At 49.9% G+C, this 19255-nt stretch overlaps 1 protein-coding gene across 1 annotated transcript; it reads right to left on the bottom strand.

Moving 5' to 3' along the window:
• Positions 1 to 707: 707 nt before the first annotated feature.
• AARS2 (alanyl-tRNA synthetase 2, mitochondrial) lies at positions 708 to 19206 on the bottom strand. The gene is made up of 22 exons (XM_069009846.1): positions 18945 to 19206; positions 18379 to 18567; positions 17585 to 17730; positions 16632 to 16826; positions 15628 to 15772; positions 15052 to 15197; positions 14643 to 14751; positions 14300 to 14338; positions 13532 to 13643; positions 12497 to 12624; positions 11614 to 11764; positions 9643 to 9812; positions 8555 to 8668; positions 8023 to 8163; positions 7256 to 7393; positions 6745 to 6854; positions 5545 to 5653; positions 3910 to 4032; positions 3458 to 3568; positions 1855 to 1938; positions 1605 to 1715; positions 708 to 1229 (listed from the first exon to the last, which is right to left on the bottom strand). The coding sequence occupies exons 1-22, from the start codon at positions 19167 to 19169 to the stop codon at positions 1065 to 1067; spliced, it is 2961 nt and encodes a 986-aa protein (XP_068865947.1). The 5' UTR covers positions 19170 to 19206; the 3' UTR covers positions 708 to 1064.
• Between the last annotated feature and the right edge of the window lie 49 nt (positions 19207 to 19255).

Here is a 19255-nt window from a genome sequence, read left to right as displayed (position 1 = left end):
TGGTGGAATTCATCTGTGTCAGGCTGCTCTTGCTGCTCACAGGGTGAAAACCTGCTTGTATTACTATACCGTTGCACTTTTGCCTCAGCTACGATTTGTGATCTCTATTTAGGTCAATACTGTATCTGAAATAATGATGCTTTGGCCAGGAGCTCTCACCATCACTCTAACACTGAAGTCTGAAATGTCTTTATGAATTGAATTTACTGGGTCCACCACTGCTTGTGAAAAATAACCAGTTTATGAGACCTGCTCACCTCAAGACAAAGCATCCTGCTGCAGGCACCTCCATGCTACAACACAGCAACAGTTCCCATTCTCACAACTCGCAAGATCAGTGTTGGTTTTTAGGTAGGAGCTGGTAAGAAGCCAGAAGGAAGGACTTACAAGGGAGTGGCAGGAAGAAACTGAGATAAGAACATTCATCCAAAGCAAAGAGGTGGAGAGGGCGACAATTTTGTTCCCTCAGTGCTGAGGACTGGCTTCAGCACTACCCATTGCACAGCCTAACAAGCCTGAGCCCACAAGCAAGGTGGGATTTCTCTTCCCATTTCTAAATCAGAGTAGCATTTTTAATCAGAGGGGTGTCCTGAGTTCTGCAGTAGGATGGAACTGCTTAGACAAGAGCACGTGCTGACTTCTGCTGCAGGGGCAGAACGAACCCCTCTGCCAGAGCAGAAAGAAAAAGGTGCAGCTAACAAGAAACATCAGGTGAATGGATACTCTCTACCCTTTAATGGCTTGAGGATAACACTGTTCCAGCTCCCCATGTTCTCACAAAATCTCTGTGCTGATCCTGTGGCAAGACTTGCACTGTTCCACAAGAAGCAGGATGTGCTGTTGCAACTAGTGCCTTCCAAGGCTCCATCCCCATGTGCTCGTGCTGGGAACAAGCAGCATCATTCTGTCAGTGGGGTCTCTGCTGATCCTGGATGGTCAGAAGTCAAGTGCTCCAAAGCAGTGGTTGCAGCAATGTTCAGCTGCTAATCCTTTCAGAGGGGCAGAGTATATGCTTGGTATCGAGTGTCCAGCTGGGTGCATACAGCTGTCCTGGCACTAAAGCATCACAGTTTGCTCTGAGCAAACTCCAGTGCAGTAGTCAGGGCTCCCTGCATGCCTTTGGCATTTCCACTGCCCTTAGCAACGATGGGAGAGCCTCCTGCCTTCCCTTCCATCTGCGTACAGACAGCCACGGCCCAGTCAGCAGCAGAGAACGTGGGGAGGCAATTCTGGGGAAGAGACACAGACAAGTTATTTGTACTGTGCATTATTTGCAGTCTATGAATAAAGAAAGGTAACAGCATCCTCTCCTTACCCAGCCTGAGGCAGTCATGACTGTGAGGACCACAAAGGCTGAGCTTACATGTTAATGCTGTGTCTTGCCCCTGGGAAAACATAGCCTGGAGGATCCAGGGATATCTGTGCCCAGCAGAGACTGAAAGCACGTTTGGTCCTGCTACAGTCATCTCAGGTTCTGCCCCTGTGTGATTAACCACCAACACTGGGCAAAGCCCCAGGAAAAGCCTCAAGCAGGACCTGCTGAACAGTGGGTCCAGCCCCCTTGGCAGGTAGGTTCCCCTTGTCTCTACCAGGGTTCTGCTTACCTTGGACACCTGACAGGCACAGAGCACCTCACCCGAAGCCTGAGGGCTGAGCAGCAGGACTGATGTGCCAGGAGACTTGTCACACAACTGGTTCACTACTTTCATTAGGATCTAGGAGAGGCAGGGAGAAGACAGGTCAGGCAACAGCAAAGGAGACTAGCATCCAGCAGGAAATGTGCCCAGCAATTCCCTCTTGCTGTTTGCAGCACCTGAGGTATTGCTGGGCCAACAAAGAATGTGGATCACTCACAGAGAGGGAATCAGCTGGGACAGTATCAATGATGACAGGCTGGTTGCAGTATTTTGCTAGCAAGATTTGCGCCTTCTTCTCAGCCTGGAGGGAGAAAAACAGCACTTTGAAGGCCTACAGGTGGCACAGGGCGGGCTGGATGGGTGTTGTGGTGACCCAGCCCACTGCGGGGCTGGGGCAGCAAGATGCCAATCAATCCCAGCCCATGCCCTGGATCGAGTTTCTCGAAGAGGCAGGCTCAGAGGGTGGGTCGAGGGGCGGCAGAAGCCTAAACTGCACCTCCCTGGGCAGTGCCCGGGTCCAAGCCGCCTCCCCTGGTTCGGGAAAATTCCCGGTTACTCGGTTGTTCACTGGTTCTCTGTTATAACTCCTGCCTCTCGGTTTCCCCCAGTGGTTCCTGTTACCTTGTATCCTCCCCCTGGCCTGTACCTCATTGGTTGTTTTCCCCTTTCACCGGGGTTTTCAAATTCCCTACAGAACTGAGGACAAGCCTCGGGGGAGCCTCCCATCGCATTCCATCCCTTCCGAGCTTGTTCGGGTTGTGAAACTTCTGACAATAAACCTGTTAGGAGTCAGACAGAACAGCCTCTCTCTTCCTTTGTCTCCGAGCTAACATGAGCCGATCCCATTGGCTCCTGCCGTGTTCCCTCTGCAAAGAAGCCAGCGAGCCCAGCCAGCAGCACCCATCCTGATGCCGAAGTCGCTTCAGCGACGCACAGAAGAACGCAGCTGCACTCTCTCTGACCGGGGGCACGCCAGAGTTTGTGCCTCGAGCACAAGATTGTGTTAGATGGGGATATAGGCATGCAATAGATACACAAAAGGAATGCCAAGTGCTGCTCTGTGGGACAGATGGGAGATGTTTGATAGCAGAAGTCAAAGTAAGACTGGCAGACTGAAATCTCCATGTGGACACCTGTACAGCCCTCCTTCCCCAAATGCAAGCAGAGATGAACCTCTGTCAAAAGTGGAATAGAGAGTGATTCATTCAGTCCCCAGCCCCTCTCCTGGACCTATACAGCGCCACATGTCTCTGGAAGGCTTCTGTGGCAAGATGCTCCTACTTTAAGAAAGGGATAGTTCTTCCTGAGATCTCTAAGTTACCAATAAGCATTTCTAATCTCTTTTCATGTAAACTGGCAGAACACAAACACATGCGGGAAGCACAGCAATATCCATGTAGCTGAAGGAAGGACTCTGTCCCGTCACTGTCTGACTGTATAACTTTGTTAAGCCCACTGTGAGGACCATCTCATCCTCTCCATGCCTAAACGAGGAGGTGATGCCCATCTGCCTACTGGTATTGGCCAAAAATGTTTGTATGGGGGGGGTCTCTGTTCTCACAGGCAGGAAGACATGGAAATTCTGCAGGTGCTAAAAGCCCAGCCAGTCATTCTCTGCATTTTAAACAATGGCCCCGGATAATGCCAGTGAAATCAACCCAACACAGGGCTTGTGTTGCACTGTGTGTGATTGTATGGGCTTTCTTCTGCCTTCTAATGAGACCCTAGTAACTGAGTGGCTGTGAAGTGTGACAGAGACACCAGGTGCCCTGGTGTGTGCTATCAGCTGGCTGCAAGTCAGCGTGCTGCTGCCTCAGTACCTGCTGCAGCTCCAGTTTTTTGATAGCTGTGTTGGCCGTTCGCTGCAGTGCTTTCAGGATGGTCTGTAGTTCTTTTCTTTGCCACTGGGGCATTACAGTGCTGGCCACCATCTGCAAGACAATTTGCTCTGTAAGAACATTAAACTGTACCTAGACATAGAGTGCTAGTTCTCTGGGAGGTCAGGCTGGAGCATGGCCTCTTCCCAGACCCTGCTTTAACCCACGTGATCAGGGCAGCCAGTCACCATGGTGAGCAGCTTTCTCTTTTCAGCTGGCCATCTGCAACACAGCCACCTGGACCTGGCAAAAATCCTTATGACCAAAGAGGCAACAGCAGGGAGCAACTTGCCCTTGCTATTGACCATGGTAAGATGTGAACCTGGTAGGGAAAAAGTGTCTCAAGTGGATAAAGCCCATGCTGGGCTCTTTCTGTATAGGACTGTAATCCTTACTTGGGTCAACTGGCCCACTTCTTTGGAGAGGTTCTGCATCTCAGGAATAGAGGTGATCCTCTGCTGCATTCGTAGAGAGACCGAGTCCACTTCCATAGCCAAGCACTGGCCTACTTCCCGGGCCTGCAGAGATGGAAGGAATGCAATGCTTCAAATGCAGCAACAGAAACAATCCACAGGGATGGAGAAAGGAGGGAGACAGCAGTCATGAGCACTGAAGTGCTGCTCAGAATCCAGTAAGAAGACACTTACTGATGGTTTAGGAATGACTGTTTGCACAAGACTCTGAAATACAACATTCCTCTCTAGATTTGCAACCAGCACTAGATGGTCACACTCAGGAGGACCAAGCTGTCGAGCTTTATGTGGTATTTACGGTCAAAATTCACGTTTCCTTAAAAACTTGCACCAAAATCATCAGGATTTCACTGAGGAAAAACTGGGGAGCTCTGTGGAGCATCTTAGAGCTCTTTTTTTCATTAGCAAATGCAATCTTGAAATGAGTGACTGAAGAAACAAGAGAAACACTAAAACTGAAAGAAACCTCATCAGCTGTTCAAGCATATTTCCTGAGTTTAGCTATCCTGGTATATTTGTTATTGCTTTCACCAAGAATGCTACTATTAATAATTTTTTTAAAAGCTATTACAAGCTTTTTTCACCAGTGCCAATCCTTTTGGTTTGGAGCATTTCCTCCCTGCCAGATGTCTGTGCCCAGGATGGTCCTGTGAGATTTTAGAGCAGGACAGCAGAGGACTGCTCTGCCTAGCTAGGATACACAACCCTTATTTCAAGTAATTCTCTCATGCCTGCAGCCTCCCTTGTCTCATTAACACTTGCACAGAGCTCCTCTCGGGGGCTCTCCAGGTCAGCACTTCCAGCAAAGCATGCAGATGTGCCCTGCAGCTTTTTGTTCTTCTGCATGAAGAAAAAAGCTTCTCTGGGACACAGATGCACAGGGGATGGCCAGCCAAAAAGTAACAGATTTGCAGGGGTGGGCTTTGCCTTCAGTGTTTCCAATTCCACTGACTATGAGTCACTCTCCTCTGACAGCAGCCTTAAAGGCAGAGAGGGAAGGCTTACGGGGCACCTGACACTTCCAAATACTCAAAGGACAGAGTGATCTCACAAACTCAATAGTAGGCTGCTTACTTTTTATACAGACCCAGCCAGACCAGAATCACAGTTTAGCAGAAGAAAGACTAAAGAAAGGAAGCAAAAGGGCTGTAACAATGAGGCCAAAGCCCTGTAATCATCAAGTGCAAATCCAGCTGTGATAGGCAGGAGGCAAAATCAATGCACAAAGAATTACACCTTTAAATACCTACTGGGGGATTGAAATTTATAGACCAGAGGCTTCCTGATATTTTGTGCCAAGTTTTTATCTTGCAGAAGAGGGTCTGAAGGGAGAAATGAAGGTCAAGGAGACAGAGAACTAGGATGGGAGGGAAAGGAGGTGAATAGTGAGGTACAGTAGCAGAGCTGAGTCTAAGGGTGAAGCAGGAAGCCAGATGAGGCACAGCAGGGGGGCTCCAACCAAAGGAGTTGGAGGCAATTGTCTATGGGGAACCTACAAAGTTCGGTCTTTCTGGCATTGCCTTGACATGGCAGAAATCTCAGTTCCCTCTTTCTTACCTCTTTGGCTTGTCCCCCTGTCACTGCAATGACACGGCTAATCCCTCTGACAAGCTGGCGCTCGCTGATGATGGCCAGATCTTCCACAGATCCTGTTTGGAGAAGGTGCCTAAAAAGTCAGCAGAGAATAGGAAAGAAAGCACATTGCTCTTCACAAACAGAAATCAGGAAGTTTGCTTTCTTTTGAGAAAACTCTAAAGTCCAGCAGCTCTTTCCAAATCCCAATACCTTGACTCCTTTCCCATCCCTAAAATCCTGATGGTACCCTGTTAGGCAAGAGATAGCAGGGTTGAAGCTACTCCAGAGGAACCCTATGTGCTACATGCCCAGCAGGCTCCAGTCAAATGGTGCAGCCAAGTTTTGTCCTCCTTTCCTCTCCTTCAGCAGTGAGATAAATTGGCATTTTTCCCTTCTACTCAGCTGCTACTCCACCACTTTTTTGTCAGGCCAGCTCACAGCCCGGCCAGTAGACTCCAGACAAAGGACAGTTGTGCAGTCTCAGGACACTGACAACCTCCCTTTTCCTTCTTGTTTATTCAACACTGGATATGAAAACTACAGTGTCTTGGGTTCTGTTACCACAAGTAATCATTCCAGACAGCTTCACAAGAACTGATCATCTCTTCTCCCCTGCAGTTTCTTGTCCCACTACTCCCAACAAGATCTCATGGCTAGAAAATTGCTCATTTTCAGCTCTGTCTGCTCTAAGACCAGTTTGTTCCTTCTTTTTTTTTTTTGTGTCAGCACTGTCCTAAGATTGATTAACTTTTCTTCTACTCTCATTACTGCTAAAAGCAGAAGAGGGTGAAGATAATTAATTAAAATAATCAGAGCAGTCCCAAGTTCTCACAGCTGAATGGGAGTCTCCAGCCGGGTCCCCAGCCCTCCTACAACCCCAAAGGTAAAGCACCACAACCCTGGTGTGACAGGTCACACACACCTTTCCCACACTCTGCTGGTGCTGTGGCTTCCAGCTTGCTTTCAGACTATGAAGTAAGGAAAAATGCTGTGCATTTCATTAAAGTTTGCTCACCCTGGAACTTCCAAAGCTTCGTAACTAGCACATCCTGTCCTCACAATATTTTTCCAGTGAGGAAACTTAGTTTCACAGTGACAGGGAGTTGAGCTTGTAGTGATGCTTCTATCTCAGCCACCAGTGCCCAAAAACATGCCTTCTGGCTGCAAGTAAAAGTCACTTACGTCCCACAGCAGAGCTCCACAGAGGTCTGCATTGCAGCCTTGGAGTCACAGGTCAGCACATTCTCCACAGGGACCCCCAGGGACACTATCCTCACTGGATCTGGATACCCCTGACAGAGGAGATAGGGATCAGCAGCTAACAACATGGTCGTTCAGGGGCACTTACAGACTGACTACATGGCTTCAGGTGTCTGCCTCATTTTTCCCCTATTCTAGAGCAGCCCCTGAGTCAGGGGTGGCACTACTTCTCCCCCACAACCATCCACCAATGGGGAGAAGAAACAATTGGTGACATGACAGGCTTTTGGTCCACAGGCATAAACAGCCTGTGCATCACCAGTCTCCATGTTCTACAACACAGTGTCCTGAATCTCATCTCTGTCCTATTTTCCCTTATGAGTTTTGGGAGACAATTCCCTTGCAGAAATATGTTGTGTCAACATCTCGTGTCCCAGCTGATTCCTGCTGAAGGAGAAGGCTCACGAAGATGTGTGCTGCCATCCTGTCATACCTCATCCACTGCCCGGAGCCCCCGAACTCTTCTTGCCAGTGTGAGGGGCACTTCAGCCATATGCACCACCTCGTTTTTTTTGATCAGATCCTGGACCACTTGCTCCACTTGCTGCAGCTGCTCCACGGTCACATGGCCCTGAGGAAATCAGCCACATTCAGGAGAAGGCTCCTGAGAGGTAGAGAACGAAGGAGGGAGAACTGGGGCAGAGCCACCAGATGACTCAGCTTGGGCAAACCACTCTTCCCCTGCATCTCATCTTCTCTGCTTTTAAAAGGGAACTGTGAACATCATGGCCCTCCCACCCTCTCCTCCCATGACAGATAAGGATTTTTGACGCAAAAGCATCAGCCAAAGCCCTCAAGAGAGATACTGGAATGAGTGACAGGTTACCAGAGCCAGCACTCAGCCTGACCCAAAGCTTCACAAATGCTCTCGCCTGAGTGCCTGACATCAGATATGTGTCACAGCCAGGCACCATCTCTGAAAGACCCCTTTACACTATTTCGTGGCAGTCCCACGACCACTGGCCTTGCTAAGTCCTTTCCCTTCTGACCCCCATTCATCCCCTCAGCAAGCCCTGCTGAGGGCCAGGACGATGCAAAGTGGACGCAGTCACATCCAGAGGACCAAGCTTCATTACTCAAATAAAATGTGACTTGTCTCTGAAGGAGTGATTATGGCAAGAGGGGGAAAATCCCTGGTGAGAAGAGCAGTACTGGAATGGTGGTACTGCTGAGAACTAGGAAACTGGATTTCAGAGTCACCTTGGTATCAAAGTCGAAGCGCAGCCGCTCTGCTGTCACATGGGAGCCCCGCTGCTCGGTGTTGTCACCCAGGACGTGTCGGAGCGCGAAGTTCAGCAGGTGGGTGGCGGTGTGGTTCGTCATGCAGGCCAGGCGCTGCGCCTGAAAGCACACACCACTCAGCAGGAGTGCTGGTTCTCCACAGCTCAGGGGAGCAGGGCACGGCACAAAGAGATAAGGAAAAGGCTGCATGTGAGGGGATAGGAGAAGATGGAGGAGAACCAACGGGTAGCACAGCTGTCAGATGAGTTACGTGACAGGGCAGATCTAACTTCTTTTCCCATGGGATCATCTTTGAAAAACAGTAAAGGGTAGGCTGGATACTTTTGGACAGACCAATGGCTCGCAAAGATTACAGAGTCAGTTGTGATGTCTCCTTCCCACTGCACACTACAGTGAAGAACAGTCTCAAGAATACAACGGACAAAGACCTGCTGTGCCCGGGTTACTCAGGACGTCACAAGGAAAAGGTTAAGAGCAGTTAACTTATCACCTCATCCACAAAGAGCTGCACTTGGTCACCAACACGCAGGGTTTCCACAGCAGTGACCTCATGGATCACGTAGCCACCACAGAGATGAACTGACTCTACAGGGAAGAGTACATCCTGAGAAAGGAGACAGAAAGATCAGTTAGGACACAGGGAAGATCCAAATACCTGTGCTATGTACCTGCTTGACCCAAACACAATTCCCACCAATCCCTAAAAGAGAGGGATGGGTGGAAAAAGCAGAGAGAAGCTTACTGCAAACATAACTAAAGTGTCTCAGACCTTCCATGTACCCAGCCACTCACTACACACATACATTGAGGTTGCCAGCTTGCAGTGGAGGGGCAGTAATGCCACCCGTGCTGATGAATTTTCTTAGCAAGTATGCTCATCCATGAGAAAATGGACAGCATCTCCCAAGGCACCTGTCTCTGGCATCCAAGGTACCATTTCTGCCTCAATGGGATGGCAACAAAAAATGGACCACGACTTTGGCTTGGGGGGAAATGCTGAACAAGGCACTGTCACATTCTGCAAGGCTAAAAAGGCCCAGGGGTGATTATCAAGAGCTGGAATGGGGAAAGGAGAAAAAGCTGCACCTCATGTAACTTCCCAGGACAGGGTCAAAGCTCTCCCTCTGGCAAGGCTGAGGGAACATGCTGCAGAAGTGGAGGTCCTCCCTGATGCTCTTGGGGGGAATAAGAGTTTTTGAACTGGATGTCAGGTTGGGCACTGCTTGCAGCTGTCCAGGACTGACCAGAGATAAGTTACTTAAGTCACAGACTCTGTGGTCAATGACTGCCTTCTCTCAGCATTACAACCCCAGCTGGCAGCACACTGAAGGAAGACCTGAGAAGACTTTAGTTTTCTTCAGCAAGATGAAATTGCAAAGAGCTGTGAGAGACAACCAGAGCAGCAAATACACCTCTGTGAAGTTACTGCTGATTCTGCCTCACCCCACCAGCCTTGATGCCAAGGGAACTGTCAAGAGACAGCAGCTTGCGAATGAACACAGTAAACCCATCACTTGGGGAATTGTGCCTGGCCTCAGAACCCATAGCAGCCTTGCTTTAGGCAGCAAAGGGCCTTACCTGCTGTCCTAAACGTATCATGTAGCCTTGGTCAGAATCTTGCCCACCCTGCTCTGCATAGAAGTTAGTCCTGTCCAAGATGACACCACAGCGCTGCCCTGCCCCAACCTCCTTCTGGAGAGACTGATCTCTGTACAGCATCAGGACAGTGGCATGGCATGGACTGAACTCTGTCAGGGGGAAGAAGACAGCAGCAATTAGTGCACACATCCTGTCAGATTGCAACAGGAAAGGAGGGATCACTTCCCCATGCCAACCCTGCCAACACCTGGGCTATACTGAAAGCTGGCACTTTGCCTTGGTAGGAGAGGAACAGCTACTGGTAGAAAGGACAAAGGACTAGAACTAAGTTACCCCTCACTTACCTAATGACAGAACTGCTGAGTAGCAGCTAAGCAGGCAGGGACACCCAATCCGGCTCCACATGAGCCTGGTAGAAGAAAATGTGGCACAGACACATCTGCATCTTGCTACACTGCAAGCTTGGCAAACCTGACTTTTATGAAGAGATGACAGACATTGTGGATATGGGACAGCAGGGACGTCACCTTCCTGGATGCAGCAAGCTTCTAATGTGCTCTCCCATAGGATCCTTGAACCCAAATTTGGGCACTATGGACAAGTGGACCATAAGGTGGGTGTGTAACTGGCTGGGCAGGGGGCCCCAGAGAGAATTGCTCAGTAGTTCAGTGTTCAATGATACTCAGCTACTAGTAGAGCTACTTGGTGGCTGTAAGGGACAACACCACTTAACATCTTCATTAATTACTATCCCTGACAAAATGGGATGTACCCATATCCCACTTAATTGGCAGGGACTGGCTGATACATTGAAGAACTGGACTGCTTTATGGAGGCATCTGAGCAGTCTACAGAAATGGACTGACAGAAATCTTAGGCTCTCAGGAGCAAGCTGAACATAAGCCAGCAGGGTGCCCTTGCAGCAAGGAAGGCTGCCTGCCTGCTGGGCTGTATGAACACAAACATAGCCAGCAGGTCAAAGAAAGAGGTTATTCATCCCTATTTAGCATTTGGGAGACTACATCTAGAGTACAGGGAATTCTGGCTGTGTGTAAAGCAAAAAAAACTTTACACTCCAAGAGTGATAAAGAACAGGGAACAGAGAGGCTGTGAGATCTGTGTCCCTGAAGATACTGAAAACTTAAATGGAGAAGGCTCTGAGCAAGGTGATACAACTGTGAAACTGATGCTACTTTTATCAAGAAATTGGACATCCAGAGATCCCTTTCAACCTGAATTATTTCATAATTCAGAAGCTGAGAAGGTGGGACAGTTCTGGCTTGGAGATTTCAACCAATGTCACTGCTAGGCTTTTTTCCTCTGTTGTGCTCTTGCTGTAGTATATATAGCTTGAATTGCCTCACTTTCTGCTTAGCGTGGGCTGCCACCGGCACACTGGGTAAAAGGGAGTTGGCTGTACACAGCCATCTCTAATTGTCTGTGACAGCCACACCACCCCTTGCTCCCTGTGGCTTAACTTCATGCCTTCCGTAGAGCATCAGCAACCTCAGTTACCCTGGATGCCAAAAAGCCTGCGCTGGCACCTAGTGGTGTGCCACGGAAACAGCAGGGGCACGGTTTCACACAACTACATAATCCCTTTGCATAATTACCCTTCTTTCTCCCGAGCGCACACCCAGAAGCCTTATTGTTGGGAGACAGACTTTTCTCCGGAAGAAATCAACAGTCCCTGTTTCACCACTGCACCCAGATGGTGCCAACGCAGAGCTCAGCCTTGTTACCAGCCCAGAGCCTTCCTAGGGACATACCAACAGCACGAAGAAAAGCACCTAGTTTGGGATGAGCTACAGGGGTAGGGAAAAAGTGCGGCAGCAAGGTGGACAGGTTTGTACCACGAAGTACACGTTATGCATGCATGAGGTTAGGCAGCAAAAGCAGTCATGTGAGGGACTGCAGCAGAGCTTGCCTTGCAGGAGGCCAGGCACTCACCGTACTGCCCGTGCTGCCCCAGCGTGTAGGCGTACTTCGGGGAGTCGTCGGTAGCAGGCACGCTGCTGCTGCGCAGCTGAGCCAGCGAGTGCACATCCAGCTGGGTGTTTGTGTTGCCTGGCTGTCCTGCCTGTGGGCCACCAGCCTTCCGCTGCAGCAGAGCAAAGGCACGGTTAGATGGGAGATACCTGGGGGGCAAGCAAACGTAACTGGAGCTACAAGGCTAGGAGTGATTTCTTCCACCTTCATGGAAAAGGCTTGTTCAGATCCAGGCTGATGTAGGCTACTGCTAACCAACCCCATCCCTTCAAACCTCACAAGCACTCAATAGCACTTGTGCTAGCCTTGAGCCAGGCCATACGCCACTGTTAACACATCCCTCCTGGCACAGCTTGCTGTGTAGCTGTGAAGCTCCCAGGCCATTAAAGCTCAGGACAGCAAGGCTTCAAACCAATTACTGCACTGGGGAGCAGTGGTGGTTAGTGGACAGTGCAAGTATTTCAGCACTACAGAGACCAAGGAAATTTTGTACTCTTCACAATAATTTGCTTCTTGGGCTAAGCTGGTTCTACCTTGTGTGAGAAGTTAGACTACATGACTGACAGAGGAGTCTCCTAACCTATATATATTTTATAACCTTCACTCCAGCAACAGTCAGCATCATAAAACACCTGAAGAAAAATCACCAGCCAGTACTTCAGTCCCACATTCAGAAACAAGTGGATTGTGATGACACTGCTATTTCAGACTCATTTCCCCTTCAGCGAGAAGGTAGTCCTGTGGTGCTCCAAAGAGCCTCAGCAGTGAAAGGGAGCCTGCTTCCATGTTCACAGGAGACAGGTAAGGCTTTGAATGACTCTGACAAGGCAGGTCTCCCTCTTACTTTTGCATCTTCCAGAGCAAGTTCGTTAAAAGCAGCTGAATCCAAACTGATTCCCTTCTCTTCAAGCATCAAGTCAATCAGATCCAGAGGGAATCCCAAACTCCCATAGAGAGACCAGGCTACTTCAGCTGTAAGACAAAAAGAAGGACAAGAACTCTGTGTGAACACAGAAGGCAAAGGCATCTCAAGATTTTTCTGGATGGGACCAATCTAGTGTGTGCTTTGGTAACTGGATCCACCTGTACTGTGTGCAAAAGTTAAAGGGGAAGAGAAGCCATGCAGTTCTTCTTGCATGGGACTGAGTACTAAGGATGCTTTACAGCCCCATTCCTGCTAAAATTCAGTGCACCACATCTAGACAGGCAGCTGCCCTGGTTGGGTCTTGTGCTACTCCTCTCAGCTGTGTGTTGTAAGGACCTAGTTATCAGTCAATAAAACAGCAAGGGTGTCGCTGTTGTGCACAGGGACAGTGAAAAACAACATAGATTCAGGTCAGAGAAGTATGGTCAAAGCTGACCCCTTTAATGCCAAAACCCCATCTTTTTATAGCATGGGCCACAAAAAAGAAATTACATGACTGGCCCCTTGGCTAGCCACCCACCAAAGTGAGTGGCTGAGCAGTATAACCACCCATTTCAAAATATTATTTCCAGTGAACCAAAAACAATTCCACTATGTTCTCACAACAGCCCTGCACCTGGAAATGTTTACCAAATAGCAACCGTCAGACAGCTAGCGTGCGTGAGAATGGAGACTTTCACATGAGACAGTAAAAAGCGGAGAATTTTTCTCTGCTAGCCTTCTCAGCATCTACAAGGGCATGTTTCTAACTTGCCTGGTGCCTAGTTTGTTGTGAGAACAAAGTACTAGAAAACAACTGCAATCTGGAGAAAGGAACATCTGCTGCTCTGTCTGGGGCTAGATGGTCACAGAATACGCAGGGGAGACAGACACCAACCAGTTTTGACTGCCATGCTTGTGAGGACCTGGAGCAAACTGTCTCTAAGTGCAGCTTGTCAGAGGAGGGACCCTCACCTGGGAAATTTGTGGAGGGCTCCATCTGCTGCACTGTCCGCTCGATGATTCGCCTCCCACGCTCCAGGGAGGACAGAAACGCGGCCTCGTTCTCATTGATGATATCCTTGATCTGCCCAAGGATCAGAAGAAGGGTTAACCACAACATTTCAGGGAGTTCCCCAGCTCAGCTCAGCCCTGCTCAGTCAGCTCAAAGCATATCAACTGCCCTTTTTGTTCTGCAAGTATCCATCACAACATGGCTCTGATGCATTATCGAACAGTGCCAAAGTCATTGTGCCTCCTGTCACCATTCCTGTCAAGGAAATATTGACCATCCACGTGGGGGAGGCTTTAAGCTGACAAATGTTCCCTATTGGGCATTCATATCTGTGACCCAATTACAACTGTATGTCTGGAACAGCCAGAGAAGTTGCTGTCAGTGGAAGCAAGCAGGGACTAGCCTTAAATCATCACTCCACTTTAGACAAAGGGTACGCAGGCAAGGACAGGCTGTACTTGCACTCAACAAAAAAAGCTACTGGAGCTTTTTTAGAGCAACAGCTTACATAGGACATGCAGTCCCTGGTAAGGATATAGTGGAGCTCCCACATGGAAATCTGCCACAGATACTTCTTGTGCCCAGCACATCTCAGCCCACCCACGAGAACGTGGTTACAGAGGAGGTGATGCAAACTCCTCCAGATAAGTCCCAAGGGCGAGCTGATTTCTGGCCCTGAGAGCAGTGCCTCACAAAGATAATGAGAGGGGGGATTCCACATTGCTCACCTGGTTGGCATTCCTTGTCAGCTCTGGATAAGCATCTCCCTGTGAAAGTGAGCCTCAGTTAGTGATAACATCCTCAGCATCTTCCTCAGGGGATCTCACAGTATGTCACAAACATTATAGAGGTTACTTGCATACACTTACACATGCTTGTGCTGACTGTACCATTGATGACACTAGGCCCCCTCCCTCCCAAGTGATATGGGGACAAGAGGTTTTTAATGCTGGAATGCACAGCATCAGGTACACCTTCCTGACTGACTCCTGACAGTGTGCAGACAAGGGACATGGGGCTGAATAGGACATGTGTGATGAACTTTTTCCCCAAGACAGCAGTTTTACTCACCAGCACTTCCACTACAGTAGGCACCAGGGAGGCCAGGAGCCCAGGTGGAGCCTGTAGAACTTCAGAGCAAAAGCGTACAGCCCTGCGCAGGATCCGACGCAGCACCAGTCTGAAAACAGGGCAGGATTCCTCAGACAGCCTTGTGAGCATCCCTGCCCAGCTCCCACATCCAGCATCTCCCAGCTCCTCTGGTCTGACTTACCAACACAGGCCAGCTGCTCCCAACACTCTACACCCATCCAAGGGGAAGTCAGCAGACTGGAACCCCCTACCGGCTCTCATCTTCCTGCCACCCCAAAAGCTCATGCACTCCCTATCTTGGGCCTGCACCAGAACCTCCTCCCTGGCTGTTCATACTCCTTCCTAGTCCTAACTCCCTTCACCCCATGCCATTTCCTTCTGTCCTTACTCTGCTCCAGAGAAGCCTGGGTAGATGCCATCAGTGATGCACACGCACAGGGTGCGCACATGATCTGCCACCACGCGGTAGGCCATGTTCACATGCCCAACATCAGCATCCCCAACCAAACCTTGGTATCTGGGTGCCCCGCAGCCCTAAAAGAGAAAGTAGGGAGACAGATCAGCAGAAATTAATGGCTGCAGAAGAAGTTTCAGTGCAAGAGGCAAGCAGCCATGCCTGACACCATGTTTCTCAACTACCTCTGAACCTAAGATGTACTCATTAAATCCTTCCACACCACTATAGACCAAGACTTCTGTACCTTACACAGGTCAGCCAATGCCCTGGCACTGAGAAATTTAAGACACTTTGAAGGAAAAACGAATCACCAGTGCCAATATTCCAGCGGATTTCCAACCTGGAATTCTCCCTTTTTTCTAGAACACCGCATTGGATCTGGAAGGACATAATCTCCTGTCTCAAAACACTGCTCAGTAACACACAGAGAAGGCTGTACTACAGTACCCAGCAGTCTGTGTGCAAGGAGCTTTTGCTGGGCGGTGACTCTGAGGGAAGCACCATCACCTTGTGAATGGCATCCAAGATGGGAGTGAAGAGATCTGTGTCATAGTTGGAGCGTTTGTTCTGCAGAACTGTCACCAGCCTTTCCAGACCCATTCCTGTATCCACATGGTGCTGCGGCAAGGGAAGCAGATTCCCCTCCACCTCTCTGTCAGCCAGGCAGGGGAAAAAAAAAGGCAAAAGAGAAGCAAGGATCAGTTCACGGGCAAAAATAAGGAACAGGTGAATCAAAGAGAATGGGAAAGTGACAGGGGATGGAAACAGTGGGTGACCCAGCATAAGGAAGCTCAGGGACAAGACTGTCTGCCTTGGCCCTTTCAGGCAGCCAGGATCTGACCGTCACATAGTCAGGATAGGCTGCAATGTTAAGGAAAAAGGCCTTCCCTAATAGGGACAAATGCCTTTTCCTCCTCCTCCAGGCTGCTGCAGACCTCAAGAGATCTCTAGAATGCAGCATTAAGGGAGAATAGGCAGTGTGGATACAAAAATGCTGTTAGCAAGAAATTTTCCTGCTTCTTTCTAGGCCTGTGGGATACTTTTCTCTCTCATGAAGATAATTGCAGAGTTCTGTAAACCATGAACACCTGCGACCTTGTAGGACTATGTTTATGGTACAGTAGAAAAATATTTTGACAATGGATGTTTTAGGATTCTAGCCAATCACCCCAGGGGGTGGCTGATCCTTTGACCAATTAGACTATGAAGAAAAAAGTCTATAAAAGAGTTTGTAAGATAATTAAATAAATCAATCTTGCTGCACAATTCCTGCCTTTTGGCTCTCTCTCCTCCTCCCTATGGCTGCGGGATACAGTAATAGCAGTGAAGGTTGAAGAAGACAGAGAAATAAAGCAAAGAGGACCAAGAGCTATGCTCAAATCTCCATAGCTTCTCTCTTGCTCCTGGTATTGCCACCTCCTGGAAAACAGTGGTAAGTCTGAGAATATACACATGATTTTCGAGTTAGGCTAGGGGGAAAGGTTCTGGAGTTCAGACGAGATGCCTGGTACCTGCTGTACTGCATGAAGACCAAGTTCCAGATCTCCACTACATCGGGGTTGTCCTGGTTCACCAGTGCTGCAGCATTTCTGCCACCACCCACGTGGTCATAGTGGATCTCTGTGCAGGGACCGCAGGGACCTGTGTCCCCCATCTCCCAGAAGTTGTCCTTCAATGAGAAAGGAAGCACGTGACTGGCAGGCACCCTGGAAAGGCAAACAACAGAGGTGGCAGTGCTGAGGCATATACACAAATCACACAGTAGCCTAGATCACAGAGAAAGATGGAAGAAAGGAATCCTTTCTTCCTACTACAGACTCAATAAGCAAACACATTAGAATTCCTCTGCTTCTGTTCACAGAGAATTACTCTCCTTAGCAAGATTAAGTGGGCCAAAGCAGACAGGACCCTAGTCTCAGCCCAGAATGACTGGCAAACACAGCCTGGCCCCTGCTGACCGAGACAGGCTCTCCACTGGGTCTGTGGAGCACCTTGCTCCTTGGAGCAGAGGCAAGATCTGAACACCATCAGTGGCACAGAGCTGGCTGCCTTGGGTTCAAAGCCTACATGCAGCCTGGAACAAGCTCCTAAAGCACAGCAGTGCTCTCTGCAACGGCTGCACCCTCTCACTGAAGCAGCCATTGCTAGCTTTCAGGGGAGAATGTACTCTCACCATGCAGAGGAAGCAAAGGACTGGAGATCCTGTATGTACTTCATCCACACCAGCCAGTTTTAGGCACACACCCATCCCCACCGATACTATCTGAGAATGAACCAAAAGTTCAAGAGACTCAGTGAGCTCAGAGCCCAGCTGCCTTCTAACAGCCCAAAGAAACCAGAAACAAAATGGGTTTAAAACATAATCTCTGGCCCCTACAGCTGATGAACTAAAGAGCAAATGCAAAACTGTGGAAAGTGAAATGTCAGCACCTGCTGCTCAGAACCTCTTCTCTAACACGCTTACCCCAGGCGGAGCCACACGTCCCTGCACTCCTCATCTGCGCTCAGCCCCAGCGAGGGGTCTCCACCAAAATAGGTGACGTAGAGACGATCTCTGGGGATCTCATAGACCTCTGTCAAGAGCTCCCAGGCCATGCTACATGCTTCCTCCTGAGCAGGTAGGGAACATAAATGAAGCACAGTAATTCAGGAAGGGTCTTTAGAATGGGAGTCAAACAACAAAGACGTTAATTTCAGCTGTTTCTCTCCTTTTCTAATTTTCAAGTGTATTTCAAAGAGCAGGATGAGGGTCAGGAGAGCGAGACAGCTCATTGCTGCCAGCGGAAAACTGACATTCCTAAAATGTTATGAGACCTTCAGCATGGTGTGCATCTATGTGCTTACCGGCAGAGTTACATGGATAATTTTTTTTCACAGAAAAAATGTATTCATTCGCCAGCTAAAAAACCTAGCATCCTTTATTCTTCTACCCTTTTCAAACTTACTAGTAATAAGCATCAAATGAACTGGTAACATCTGTTCACCATATTAAATGGTCGACACTGGCATTCTCACAGAAAACTTTGATTTTTATGTGTTGGTCACAGCTTTAACAGGCTGAGTGCTTTGAGAGTCTGCAGGGCACATTTAGCGACAGAGCCCACCAGCTGACCATCTCTGCTCCAGGCCACAGAGCTCCCAGGAAGTAATTTGGACCTTACCAAAACACCTTCTGCACACATTCCTGTGGCACTACAGCACAGCTCCAAAAGAAAAGTTGCATTTTCCCCTAGAAAGGGTTCACTCCTATCACCTCACCTTAAAGTAATCCCCAAAGGACCAATTCCCCAGCATCTCGAAGAACGTGTGATGGTAAGTATCTCGGCCCACATCCTCCAGATCGTTGTGCTTCCCTCCGGCACGCACACACTTCTGGCTGTTCACCACCCGCCGGTGCTGGGCCAGCTCGCTCCGGGGGTGCACCGTGCCCAGGAAAATGGGCTTGAACTGGAAATGAGAGGCATCCGCTATTGACAGATGCCACCGGGCACAGGGGGCTGCGCCTGGGGCTCCTGAAACACAGAACAGATCAGGCTGGAAGGGACCACAGTGGGTCATCTGGTCCAACCTCCCTGCTTAAGCAAGTTCGTTCTAGAACACATGGCACAGGATTGTGCTCAGACAGTTCTCAACTACGGCCAGTGAGGGAGACTCCCACAGCACTACGGCACTACGAGAGGCGTCCGGGAGGACGGCGGCGGGGAGCCCAAAGCACCACCGGAGACCTCCTTGGTAGGGGACACCCCAAGCCGGGCCGCGCTCCTCTGGAGACGCGGAAGAGCCGGGGAGCCGGAGGAGGGGAGGTGCGGGAGCGGGGAGAGCACCTGGTTCATGCCCGCGTTGACGAAGAGGAGGCGCGGGTCGCCGCGGGGCCGCACGGGGGCCGAGGGCAGGCGGCGGTGGCCGTGGCGCTCCTCGAAGAAGCGCAGGAAGGCGGCGCGGATCTGCCCCGCCGACGGGCAGGCGGCACCGCCGCGGCAGGGGCTGCAGCGCCAGCGCCACGGCACCGCCAGCAACAGCCGCCGCCGCAACCGGGCGGCCGCGGCCATGGCGGCCCACGGCGGACGGCAGCGCCGGGACGCCCGGAAGGGGCGGTGCGAGTGGAAGGCGGGACACGCAGGAGGGCGGCGGGACT

This window comes from Aphelocoma coerulescens, chromosome 3, assembly GCF_041296385.1.
Source record: "Aphelocoma coerulescens isolate FSJ_1873_10779 chromosome 3, UR_Acoe_1.0, whole genome shotgun sequence".
NCBI lineage: Eukaryota > Metazoa > Chordata > Aves > Passeriformes > Corvidae > Aphelocoma > Aphelocoma coerulescens.
The sequence above is the reverse complement of the archived record's forward strand: the minus strand, read 5'-3'. Positions and strand labels throughout refer to the sequence as shown.